The 14,195-nt window shown below is 39.2% G+C and overlaps 1 protein-coding gene across 6 annotated transcripts in view; it reads right to left on the bottom strand.

Moving 5' to 3' along the window:
- Positions 1-14,195, bottom strand: part of TCF12 (transcription factor 12) — a 286,435-nt gene that overhangs the window by 178,240 nt on the left and 94,000 nt on the right. For 3 of the 6 annotated variants that reach the window (XM_077828594.1, XM_077828597.1, XM_077828593.1), the window contains exons 4-5: positions 10,673-10,746; positions 4,629-4,697 (exon numbers count right to left, since the gene is read on the bottom strand). In XM_077828594.1, coding sequence (XP_077684720.1) covers positions 4,629-4,697; positions 10,673-10,746 — 143 coding nt within the window. The remainder of the gene's footprint in view (positions 1-4,628; positions 4,698-10,672; positions 10,747-14,195) is intronic. The other 3 variants (XM_077828596.1, XM_077828595.1, XM_077828598.1) reach the window with 1 other exon arrangement.

Below are 14,195 nucleotides of genomic sequence, written 5' to 3' on the forward strand. Positions count from 1 at the left end.
GAAGACAGGAAACTTTTTTCCTGATGTCACATAGGATTTTAGTGCACGTAAGGTTGAGAATGACTGTACTACTTCATAAATAAGGAAACACTGTATAAACATCTCCCTTATAACCAAAGTCAACTGAAAACCCCTACTTTTCACCCGATTTTTGTTCACCTTGCCAACACCCAGCTTTTTCAATCCAGCATCACTACTGTCTGGCTCTATTATTTGGTATTCTCTCTTTTCTTGGTATAATACCACTTGCTCCACAAACCTGCTAGTCAGTCTGAAACCATGATAGGTAACTGAACTATACCCACATAGCAGAGGACAAACTTGGCCTGTGGTCCACTTTCTCCACATGATTTACATTTGCCTACTACTGCTACAACTCTAAGCAACAAGGCTCGACTGAGTTCAACTCAGCCATCAAGAGCTGCTTAGAGTGATAGGAGGAAAATATCCTCGTCTCTCCCTATCAGAGGCATGCAACCTCTGCAGCTGCCAGCATACTGAGGACTCAGACACAGGAATTCAAACCCATATCTCTTGTTTTGCTGGACCCTTGAGCTGTCCAATTCTTAGTTTCTTTCAGCTTAATAAGTCAGATACACAACAGTAGTTACTTAATGGCTAGAGCAAGAGACAAGCTATGTATTGCCAAGCTCTAATCCTGATAGCGATGGGCAAGTCACCACCTTTCCATTGCTCTGTCCCCCAAAATAAGAAACTGAGTATTTACCCTCCTTCACATTGGCATGAGTATTAATTAGCCAACATTGTACAGCATACTGTTTGAAAGTTAAGTATTATCACCACCCTAGATTTCAGGGGATGATGGGTGAAGCCAAGAAAGTTTCTATATACACCCTCCAGAAGTAAAAGAACACTAACTTAAAATGTTTGGTTGCTGTTACTAGATACTATGTTGAAACAGATAAGCGGCTTCTCAGGGAGGAAACATGGGACTGGAAACCTATGCAGCCTCCATGTTTAAGAGCTTTGGAGAATGATTTCAGACATTTATTCATTGAAGTAGTACTCAATTTTGGAATGGTCACAGATTCCCCTGGTTTCTAAGTCAAGAATTACACTGAAGTTGTATGGATTTAATTAGTGAACTACGGAATCTAATTATCCCAAATACACAATTGTACCTTAAAATCTCCTAAAATGAGCATCACCCTCCTATATTAAACAAGATAATGTTTGTTTATTTGGCTTTTTACCAAGTATCATGCACAAAGAACTATGTTTTATTGTTGGAAACTAATTTGCAAACAGATTTCAATGCTTCTCTCAACACTCTAGGAAATTGTATCCATATGCAACCCTCAAACTGAACTGAAAAATAGACTACTATAGCCTTTAAACAAAGCTTGGAAAACTAGGAGACAAAACTAGAATATTAATAAATATGTCTGAGATATTTTAAAAAAGGAGTGCCCTGCCATATTTAGATACCTACATATGGTATTTGGAGCCTAAATTTTGGAACCCATTTTTTAGAAAATGTTGGTCATATATCAATTTACTCACATAAACACATGTTATGTTACATTTGGAAAAGCCTCCCGACCCTTGAGTGCAGGAAGTTTTGTTTGTTTTTAAAATAGAATTTCATACCAGATCATCTTCTCAGGTACAGAATAATAAACTAGAGGAAGATATAAACAGCAAGAAACAAAGGACAAAAAGGACACAAACACAATAGACTTGATAACACTTACTGGATTTCTGTGTCCCTCTTGTCTTGCTTTGCTATTTAACAGCTTCCTCTCTCGTTTTGTACCTGAGGTTAAGAGGTATAAAACACTATTTCAAAACTTGCTGTCTTTTCTTGATACTGTTTTTGATTTCTTACCAAATTAAAATGTACTACTGGTATAAAAAGTGAAGTTGGATAGACACAAACTATACCCCATTTGGGCTCTAAAATATATTTTCAGCTATTTTAGACTTACAGATAGTTAGGCTGTACAATCTGTTGATGCTAGAGTATTGTCTAAATCTAATGTATCAGGCCAACTCTGGTTTCAGGTACTTTTACATCACTGCATATTTAGAAGAGACAGCTACGGTGAATGTATATATGTATATGGAGACAATTTTTCCTAGTTGCAAAGGAAGGCAAAATGAATATACCAAATATTGGGCCCCATCTTGTATTATATCAAAACATGCAGTTCCAATATTTATTTTATTATATACGCCAGAACTGCACACAAGCACTCACAACTTAGATGCCAGGAAGAAAATACTATAGTTAAATTATGGCCTAGGATTTTGGCTGTTAAATCCTAAGGAGGCCTACCATGGGGAGAAATGGCTGATTTTAGCATTTTTAAATATTCTTCCTTTGGAGAGAGACGGCTGAACAGATGGACAACTAAGTCACTCCTTTCATTAAAAAGGCATTGTTAGAACAAAACCAAAATAAAACAAAAAAAAAGCCTCAACGATACAGGTATTTAATTCACAAAAATAAAAGCCACCATTATCCAAAGTGCAGTAAAGACTATAGTATAAGTAGAATAACCTTTAAGTAAAAGACAATGTTTATCCGAGACAAAGAGATGACACCAATTTGTTTCCATGTTATGAGTTTTCTTCTACAACGGACAATTCACAAAGGAAGTGGAAACACTGGAGGTTGGGAGGCATATTGTTACTGGAAGAAAAACGCCTGAGAGCTATGGGCCAAAATCTCACAGGATACAGTTGACATTTCTCTCAGTTAAGTACTGCAGAATTAGTGTCTAAGGGTCTTTAGCAAGACTTTCAAAGAGCATCTTTACATCTTTCTATAACAGATGTCCATGAGGCTGCTACAGTACTAATGCAAAGGCTCATGAATCCAAGTGGACCAAAAAAACCATCCTTAGCTGTATGTTGCTCTTTAAGGGAGGACCCTATGTATGCTAATCAGCATTCGGGCACCTATCCAAAGTCCAAACATCGCTATGCTTGTCCCTTTACATATGACCTAGGATTCACAGGAAAGCACGTAATCACAACAGGAAGAAAGGTTGACACAACACAGTAGATATGACTTCAGTCTAATCAGCTGAAAGACAGGGCAGATTTCAGGGTTTTGCAAAGTTCCACTGGACCCACTAATTCCCATTTCTGATCCATTCCTGTAAAAGAGAAAGTCTTCATGGCCAAACCAATAATTTTTGATGATTTTTCTGTAAGTATTTACAATGAAAAACCCAGTTTATCATCTTCTTCAGATAGGGAACAATCTAAACTGGTGGCCACAGTTCACTGTGTCAGATTTATGGATGTCAAGGTACAGGATTTCATATAAACATTCACAGGTCCAACACATTATCATTTTAAGCACTTGTTTGAATAATGACAGGTTTCAGAGTAACAGCCGTGTTAGTCTGTATTCGCAAAAAGAAAAGGAGGACTTGTGGCACCTTAGAGACTAACCAATTTATTTGAGCATGAGCTTTCGTGAGCTACAGCTCACTTCATCAGATGCATACCGTGGAAACTGCAGCAGACTTTATATATACACAGAGAATATGAAACAATACCTCCTCCCACCCCACTGTCCTGCTGGTAATAGCTTATCTAAAGTAATCGTCAGGTTAGGCCATTTCCAGCACAAATCCAGGTTTTCTCACCCTCCACCCCCCCACACAAATTCACTCTCCTGCTGGTGATAGCCCAGTGAGTCTGTGTGTGTATGGGGGTGGGTTTTTGGAGGGGGGTGAGGGAGTGAGAGAACCTGGATTTGTGCAGGAAATGGCCTAACTTCATTATCATGCACATTGTGTAAAGAGTTGTCACTTTGGATGGGCTATCACCAGCAGGAGAGTGAATTTGTGTGGGGGGGTGGAGGGTGAGAAAACCTGGATTTGTGCTGGAAATGGCCTAACCTGACGATTACTTTAGATAAGCTATTACCAGCAGGACAGTGGGGTGGGAGGAGGTATTGTTTCATATTCTCTGTGTATATATAAAGTCTGCTGCAGTTTCCACGGTATGCATCTGATGAAGTGAGCTGTAGCTCACGAAAGTTCATGCTCAAATAAATTGGTTAGTCTCTAAGGTGCCACAAGTCCTCCTTTTCTTTTTGTTTGAATAAGAAATTTACATTTATGACAGCACTGGCAATCATGCACACAATGTATTTTGTACACAAAAGTTGCCTATCTTGATTTGTACCTCTTTCTGCATCCAGATCTGAGGTTATCACAGTAATACTGTACAGAAAGCGATACAGAAAAGTGCTCCCTAATTTGCTTTGCTAGGATGGTAGTCAACATTCCCAGAAAGCCTCACAAATGTAAGCTGAGTGATGGGACGTGAAACATGTGTAATGAAGTGACTGTCAAACATATTTTCAAGCTTATTTGTTAAGTGTTACAGCTAAACATGTAGGCTGGGATTTTCTAAGGAGCCTAAGGGAGGTAAGTCCCTGACTCCCATTGACCATTTCATTTAATTTTCAATGGGAGTTGAGTTCCTAAATTCTCTAGGCACTTTTGAAAATCCCAGCCATATTCTGTCACTGATTTAGAGTCAAACAGTTAAGTCAATGTAGTCTGTCTTTTAAAGGAGAACTCCCACATTAGGCTACAAGCAGATAAATCACACACTCAAATTAGAAACAAATTAAGCAGTACCTCTTGAGGTTTCAACTTTTCTATAGCTGTGGAGATGTCTGAGCTTTTTCCATGGAGACTGCCATTTTCCTGTAAACAGGCAAGTAGTAAGAACAATTAGGACAAGACTGAACATTCTGTATTGAAATCAACGGGAAGAATACTGGACACTGAAGTCTTATGTTAGGTAAGTTTCAATATATTAAAATAGAGACTTGTGAGTTTAGTTCTGTTTTCTTTTAAATTTGCATTATTTCTTTAGCTTATCACCGGACAAGATCTAGGAACCTCTGAGAAAAGCAAATAACCTGTATCTTTATGCCTGCTCCCTAAAAAACAGTTTTATCTTCATTCCCATAACCTAGATCAGCGCACTCAGACCAGATTTTCCCGCATACCCTCAGTGCGAGTTGTCCTCTGATCTTGTTAGGGTATGGAGAGAAAGTCATGTTATCCTCATGTGCAATTCCTGGACATCAACCATTAGCAAAACAGAGACTCACAAGCTGAAACAAAACCTTAAATACAAACAAAAGCAAAATAACAACAACCACCACAACCACCCACCACCAACCATATACACAATAATTTATAAATAAATATATATTGCCAGTTTTCTTTAAACTTGCTATATTAAGCCCCTGCTTTCCCATTGATTTCAATGCAGAATGGAGTTTCTCCCTGTCCTATTTTTTGCAGAAACACATGGCCACCATGGAATAAGTTCTACATTTATATTTATTAGCCATTATAGCACTGTTAAATAGACAGTTTCTAAAAGTTATCTATTTTTTGAGAAAACAACACTGGAGTTTTCTTTTAATATAAATTAAGACTTTCTATACAAAGTAGATAGATATATTTAGCAGACATGACCAGCCACACCTCATTTAACATTTCACACAAAGATATACAGAAAACTTTTCCCCCTTAAATATTTTCTTATATGCAATGAAATAATGAACATAATGGACCAAACTACATTCACTACATCTTTTGAACTTTTTGAAGAACTAATTCGGCTACCTAATTAGCAGCATAAACCAAGGCAGTCATCTGATGTGCACAACTTTTGCTCTGCCTCTGTGGGGCAAATCTTCCTTAATATTCTGCAACTGCAGAATACCCTGCCTGCCACACAACTAATGAGATTCTGCTGCACATGGTTCTGGATGCTGAAAGTCTGCAAAGGGAGAATTCCTGAGGCTCCTTCTCAGGCCACAGCATGGTGCTGTTGGGAGAATATGAAATTACTGATCCACTGGCCATTAAACTTGAATGGCTGCAGCACTAACATTGCAGAGCAGCCAAGGAGCCATAGCTACCCAGAGTGCCCCCCAAGAACTTTTAGGGACAGCCCTAGAGCCAGCCTGTATGTTAGATAATGGATTAGTTCTATGTTTATTAAATTAAATTCCAAAAATTATGCAAAAAATGTAGTATAGAAAGATCTGTTCAGAAGTGCAATTTGTTATGGAACATTCAATCACAGTTTCAGGCCATTTTATGCTTTCTTCTCTTAGATCTGGATCCTGCTGTCCTTATTCTGGCAAAGCTCCCAACTAAAGTTAACGGAACTTTGCCTCAAAGGCTGCAGATCCTTAAAAACTGCAAGAAATAAAACAATTTTAAAGGGAAGAAAATACACAAAAGATTATATCCTCTGAGGCTCACTATAATTTCTTATGCTGCTTCATTTCCAGTTGAATATAGTTCTAAAATAAAAAGTTTCTCTTTTCTACACAATGTTTTCTAGTCTTAATTTTTGTATAGGCTTGGCAGAATTTGAGTTTCATTTTTGTACAATTTTGACAGATACCAATTTTTAAAAAACTTTTTTTTAGATATTTATCTACTTAAATTTTCAGAGTAGTGTGAAATTATGGGGCTTAGGAGTCATACAATTACTTAATGACAGTAGATGTCGAGATTCAAAAAGTTAAACTTCATAAACGATTAAATCACAAATGGTCAACATCACATGTCAAACTATACAAAGTAAAAATCCTTAGCTCAACCAATCATACCAGTTTCTACTAGTTCATTTGTAACAAGCCTAATTCAGAAGTTTAAACCACTGGATTTTGACTTTAATAAGTCCTCAAAGCAGAATTTTCTTACTTTGCTGATCTATAAATTTTGATCATTATCAATGGAAACAGTTTTCATTAATTTATAGGTATACAGTGAAATCAACGTTTATCAACATTTACAGTTAAAAATCCAATCCTTCTAAGCCTAATTAAACCACACAAGCCTGTCCTACGAGACTGAATATGTAAGCATTTATGTTCACAAATTATGCTAAAATAAATTACTGTGCACGTCAGAGTTCTCTACAACTGAAAGCTTGTTTTGATCGAAGCATTGGAGTGAATATAATTTGCACCATATTGACCTTAAAGTATGAGCACACTTAGAAACAACTGGTACATGCAATTCTAGTTTATTCACCCAAAATTTGTATGTGCATGCATGCGCATAAGCACACGCACAACCCAGATTTTTCTTTTTTCAAGATGTTCATGGTGCTACTTAACAAATCCACAATGACATATCATAAATTATTGTCCTATGCCAATATGAAGTATTTACAGTATGAGAGGCACAACAGAATAAGGATTTAAGGCCAAATTCTGCCATCTTTACCCAGGCTCCATATTATCTCTGAATAGGCAAAATGATTTCAGTGAGAACCCTCCCACTTTAAAGCACTATTCTACGTGAGTAAGAGTGCAGAATTTGACATAAGTTATTGGAGGGGGCGGGGGGCATTATCCTACTGTTCTAAATCAAAGGTTACTGTTGGTTGGCAATTTGTTTACCAGTATTTAGCCTCTGACTCCCCCCCACCCCATTTTTCTTAATATTTTCCATATGCTCAAGCCAGGCTTACATTCATGCTTCTTTCACAGCCTTACGAGCAATAAAAGAATTAATCTCTTGTCCTCCCTCTCGCTTCAGGCATACCATGACATCATCAACGTCTCTCCTTTCCAATTTTGGTGTGTAACTCATGTGCGCCTGCAGTTTTGCCAGGGTATAATGGTTTTAATTTTTTAATTATCTGCTTCATCTCTAACCTCTAAAAACAAATTTCCAACTTCATATTATTGGAATAACAAGAATCCATATAAATATAACCCTACAAATGCACACATAGGCAATCAATGTAGGATACAGAACCTAAGAAGCATAAGCTCAAATCCCAGCGTAATTCAGCTTTTCACTGATTAATATCCATATACAAGTTTCTCATCCTAATTATCAATGTGGTCAAGATATTTAAAACAAAAATATCAACACAGGACTACGCATGTAATGCCATTTCAAATGTAGAAACAATTGCAAGGTCTACTAAACAAAGGGCTGGACTTCATGCCTTAAGTTACAAACTATTTAAATATTACTATACAAACCCTTCCAACATGTTGTACAATTTCCACGTTGCAGAAATGAGGTGGAAATTTTAACATGTTAAGTATTGTGTAAAACTACCTCAGACTTTGCCCTGGTCTATACTACAGAACTAAGTTGCCGCAAGGCAGTTTACATCAACCTAATTCTGTAAGCATCTACACTAAAATGTTGCTCCTGCCGATGTAACTCGTCTTTTACCTCGACTTAACTCCACCTCCACAAGAGGCGTAGCGCATAGATCAGCACAGTTGTAGACACTGCGCTACTTATATTGACTGTTGCTGGCTTTCCGAAGCCATCCCACAATGCCCCACACTGACAGTTCAATCAATGCAAGCGCTCCTACTAAGGATGAGCAGCACAAACATCAGGAGCACAGTGTGGATGTGCAGAAGCAATTTAGTTACTGCGGTGGCTGTACATCGACATAACTTTTGTAGTGTAGATATATCCTTTGTGAAGGCAAGTCAGTTGTTTTTCCTCGCTGTAAAGTCTAAATCTCAGAGCAGTTTTTTCCTGCCTGAAATTTGCAAAAGGAATGCTACAAGTCTCTCCATTTTATTTGTAAAGTATTATTTCTTTACTTGAGACATTCCTGGTCTCCTACTCTAAGCACATGATTGGAAGCTAGAACTCAGGAGTTCTAATCCTGCCTCCACCACCAATTCCATCTGTAACTCTGGCCCATACCTTAAGATCACCCAGAAACTTCAGTTGGTGCAAAATGCAGCTGTTCACTTGCAAAGCAATTTCTCTCATACAGAACATGTTACATCTGTGCTCTGGGAACTGCACATAGTTCCATTCCAGGTAAAATCTGGGATGCGGTTTTTAAACTTTACATGCTAAAACGTGTTGGGTCTTGGTTATCTCAGAGCCTCTCCCTCTCCCTTCGTGATCCCACATCAACAGAGATCAGCTAAGGCAGGGGTTCTCAAACTGGGGGTCGGGATACCTCAGGAGGTCACGAAGTTATTACATGGGGGGTCGCAAGCTGTCAACCTCCACCCCAAATCCTGCTTTGCCTCCATCATTTATAATGGTATTAAATATATAAAAAAGTGTTTTTAATTTATGGGGGGCAGTCACACTCAGAGGCTTGCTGTGTGAAAGAGGTCACCAGTAAAAAAGTTTGAGAGCCACTGAGCTAAGGCACAGGAGCTAACAGACCTCTGTTTTAAATGTAAAAGGGCTAAGGAAGAGTGTCTGCACAGTTGAGGACTCCACTCTGAAATCTGTTTCCACCAATTAGTTCACCAGGAACTGAATTTGTTGACTTCCCAGAAGGATGGGGGTGGGGGCATAAAGAGGAGAATGAGCAGGTGAGAGGGGTCGTGGGCAAATTGCTTTTGGGAGAAGGGGGGACATTTTAGTTTTTGTACATTGTTTTAATTTATTATTCAGTTTTCTCAATCAAACTTACCAAAGAGTATTAAAGAAGTTAATTTTAAAGAAGTTAAAATAGCTCAATAAAGCTACTTAATTTCTACTCCCATTTCCCCACTGTAAAATGAGACGAATATAGTCCTACCACACAAAAATGTAGTAAGGTTTAGTATTAAAGGGCATGTCTACACTACAAACTTAAGACGACCTATGTTAGATCAACTTACAGCCACCACAGTAGTTACTGCTGGTTCATGTCCACACTGCGCTCCTTCCGTCAGCGATGCATGTCCCCACCTGGAGCACTTCCGCTGACTTAAGAGCGGCAGCGTGGAGGGCTGTGAGCCCAGGCTTTCAGCTCCATGCAGCTCCCCCTCAGAGCCCAGTTGCCCCCTCTCCCAGTCTCTCGGCTCCCCGCCCGGACACGTTAGCCATGCTCAAGGCGGGGAGCCCCGCACCTGGAGCCTCGGCACAGCCAGGCTTATAGCGGCGAGCCGGGAGCCCAGGCAGCATCGGTGCTCCTGGAGGGGAGCTGGGCAGACACAGCCCAACTGGAGGGGGGAGCCCGGCAGTAGCCCGACTGGGAACGGGGATCCCAGGCAGCAACCCAGCTGGGAGCAGAGAGCCAGGATCCCCGGGGAATCCTGGCTCCGAGCAAGGAGCCAGCAGCCCAGGGAGCAGATGGGCTGTAGCTGGAAACCCCCATCCACCCCAGGGTGACAGCCCAATCTGTGAGCAGCTTTCTTGTCAATTTCATGGCGCCATCATGGAGCCATGAAATTGACAAGAATGACAGTCAACCTCCAACATAAGTAACCTGCAGCGTCTACTCTACATGGACACTACATAGCCCTAACTACACCGACATAAGCCCCATTCCTCTCTTGGAGGTGGAATTATTATTTCAGTGTAATAGAGCACTTACATCGGCAGGAGCAAGGCTGTAGCATGTACACTGACATAGTTAGGTCGACATAAGTCGCCTTACATCATCTTACCTCTTTAGCGTACACCAGGCCTATAAAACACTTTGAAAATGAAAAGCATTATTTATTTCTGTACTGTAGAGAGCACTATATACAAGTACCAACTAATACTATTAGTGTAAAGTCACCAAAACATATCACCACAAGACGCTAATATAAATGTTTGAAGGGATATATCCCTCGCAAGTACTTCCACATCAGACATTCTTGCTCAATAATGCCACCTTTTGTTGACTATTCCCAAACCTCCTTAGAGTCAACTGGAAACCTTACCCTTGAAGGCTCATATGAGGGACTTGGCTGACCACCTGCTCCCCAAGATGAAGCTCCTGTTCGTTCATCCATACCTAACAACAAAAAGAAAAATCCATGTGTATCATAAAATGCTAAGATGGAAAGGTAGTGTAATATTCTCTTGTGCAATAGCCTGTATCATTCTTCTACATGTAGCCTAAAATAGTATTTCTAGAAACATAACCGTATTAAACTAGCAAACAACAAACAATTGCCTTGCTGTCAGATTAATAAGGTAGGCTGCAAAAGAAAACCCAGATTCAAACTACTGTAGCTGGTGAAAAGTGAATGTAAAGTACTAGATGGCCATTTGTGGGGCTTAGTACAAGTAATCCACGTTTAACACAGAAAGGCAGCACAGTCTGGTGTACCAAGCATGACAACAGGACAAGAGGCTCTTGGATTCTGACCGTGGCTGCGCCACTTAATTACTATGTGGCTTTCAACAAGTGACAATACATTGGCCTCAGTTTTTCCCAATTTGTAAAATAGGGATAATACCTACCACACAAAAGTGTTGGGAGGTTAGTTAACTAAAGATTTCCTGAGTGATCTGATTTAGCAAAGTGTTAAGTATTATTTACAGCTCTGCTCTCTTGTTACCTAAATAGCAGTAACTGACAATGCTTTATGGAGAGAATGCTCAGCAGAGGTATTCATATCCCTCAGCAGTGACATTTATGTTCAATTAAGGAGCGCCAATGTCCAACTCCAATGGGTATAATTAAACTGAGCTAAGATCAACTTGTCAAAGGGTCCTTAAAGCTCCAACTAGAATATGGAGGATCTTCGTGAGGGAAAAAATGGCTAAATGGACAGATTCACTTAAACATACAAACAACATTCTTAACTGTTTGATTACTCAAAAAGAAAAGGAGTACTTGTGGCACCTTAGAGACTATTTATTTGAGCATAAGCTTTCGTGAGCTACAGCTCACTTCGTGTATCCGATGAAGTGAGCTGTAGCTCATGAAAGCTTATGCTCAAATAAATTGGTTAGTCTCAAAGGTGCCACAAGTACTCCTTTTCTTTTTGCAGATACAGACTAACACGGCTGCTACTCTGAAACCTGTTTGATTACTGTATGATTTTTAAGGTCACCTGCTCTTTGTCCTCATACTTTTTGTATTGCAGAGATGGCAAAATTTCTACCTTAACTCAGATTCTTTCACTATAAGCAAAACTATTATTTTAACATAGAAACTTTTTTTTAAAAAAACCTGCTAATTTTAAGTGTTAAATATAGGAAAAAACAAACATGCCATCTCTTCCAGTTCTGTAACAGCTCCTTTGGAGTCAGTTCCCTTTATGCAAATCCAGGTTACCACATTCAATTAACAAAAAATAAGAAAGGGGAGGAGATGGGGAGATTTAATATACTATAATTTTAGCTGGGAAGTAAAATATTTAACCAATATTACTTTGTGAACAAGTGTATTCATATTAGAATTACTCCTCATGCACACTTAACCATTGAAATGTTTTTTAAAACCCCATTCTTAACAGCTAATAATAAAACAAACTGCAAGATTACAAACACATTCCCAACATATGATTCCCCCTGCCAGAGAAAGACAAATGGATTTTAGGAAAATTTGTTTCTTCCATTTCAAATATGAACTGCTTCAAGCAATCTGATTATGTGAAAATGATACATTTCACTATTGGAGCACTAGTATGTGCCTCTAAAGCCAGCTCATAAACTGCTGCAGGAATTATTATTCCAACAGTTAATTCTGTGCACTTACCTGTACAGACGGAATTTCACAGAAGACCAACAATTTCTATTCTATATTGCATGTCTCTCTCCATCTAAGCTTCAAAAATAGCAGTGCTCTCTCTTTCCTCCTTCCTTCCAATCAGACCTCTCAGGTAAGATTTGATGGACAGCATATAGTTTTGAATTACAGCACTGCAAAACCTCATTACATAAAGCATCATGTGCATGGTTACTTCATACATACTACTACCCAGTGCATTGAGCTCCATCATGATGAACCATTACAAACATTACAACTAGAGAACATCCATCCATATATGTTACAGTCCACATAAAACTGGCCTAACTGCAAAATAAAAGCATGAGACACTAGGGAAGGAGGAAAAGAATACATAACTTGAACTGTAGAGAACTAGGGGTAATACCGTGCTCTAATCACTGTTTCCTCAAAGAACGTATTGCTGCAACAATATTTTATCTATAGCTCCTTAAAAGACAGCATGAAGAAAACATTTTATACTGAATAGTTAATTATATTACAGTGCCAGCAGCTAAAAAGTGTTGGATCCCCATGGTGTAGTGCAAGGAGGACCTACAGGGTGAGAAAGTGCTCTTAAGGAATGCAAAAACACTTTACAGAGCCAGCAATTTCTGTGAGTTTTCCACATTTTGCAGCTGACAGCACCGTAGTAGTTTTATTGTAATTGATCCAGGAACTGAACAAAAAGTCACGGCTGGCACTGACAAAGGCAAAAGTAATCTTTTGGCACAAATGACTCCTTTCTGCCAGGAACAATAGCTGTAGTAATGCAAGTATTATTATAACAAGTCTCCTAGTGCCTTGGTTTCAAAACAGAGGTAGAGTGTGAAAATATGTATTTATTAAATCTAGGATATAGGAACATAATACATAAATTGTCAAAACATATCAATAGATGACAATGCTGTAAACATAGTCTTAAGATCTATGGACCTCCTCAGCAAACCAAGTGCTTAAGTCCTTTTGACTTCAAAATTCAAATCAATGGAACTTAAGCACACCTTTAAGGACTTTGCTGAATCAGGGCATATATGAACAAGTGCTCTCATATTTTCAATCCACTACTTTTCTACTAAGATGCAACCAAACTGTTTCTTTCACAAACTGAGAAAATGTTGGGGGGGGAGGGGAAGAGAGGGAGAAAGAGGAGGTTCAAAACCTGTAAACAGAAGAACTTCCCAGAAAAACAGGGTACTTACCTGTAACTGGAGGGTCTTTGAGATTAATGGTCCCTATCTGTATTACACACATGGGATATGCATATATACCATGTTCCTGAGTCCAGAATTTTTTGCAAGCAGTGTCCACTGGCCTTCATGAGCTCGCCTCATAAAAGGTGGTTCAGGCCAACCCCTCTCCAGTTTCCCATTCTTCCTGCAGTTGAAAGAATCTATAGCAGAGGGGACAGGAGGTGGGTAGTGGAACACAGATAGGGACCACTCATCTCGAAAAACCTACCGTTACTGGTAACAAGTATCAGAGGGGTAGCAGTGTTAGTCTGCATCTGAAGAAGTGGGGGGTTTTACCCACGAAAGCTTATGCCCAAATAAATCCGTTAGTCTCGAAGGTGCCATCGGACTGGTAAGTAGCCTCCATCTCTTCTTTGAGTAATGGTCCGTACGTGTAGTCCATATGGGAGAGATTAACAAGCAGTGGTCAAACAGGGGATGGGTGCGATGATGCAGAAGTAATAGCGGACTGTAATATCGCTGTCCTCACAGCTGTATTCAGAGCTCACGCCT

Source organism: Eretmochelys imbricata, chromosome 10, assembly GCF_965152235.1.
Source record: "Eretmochelys imbricata isolate rEreImb1 chromosome 10, rEreImb1.hap1, whole genome shotgun sequence".
In the NCBI taxonomy this organism is placed as follows: Eukaryota; Metazoa; Chordata; order Testudines; family Cheloniidae; genus Eretmochelys; species Eretmochelys imbricata.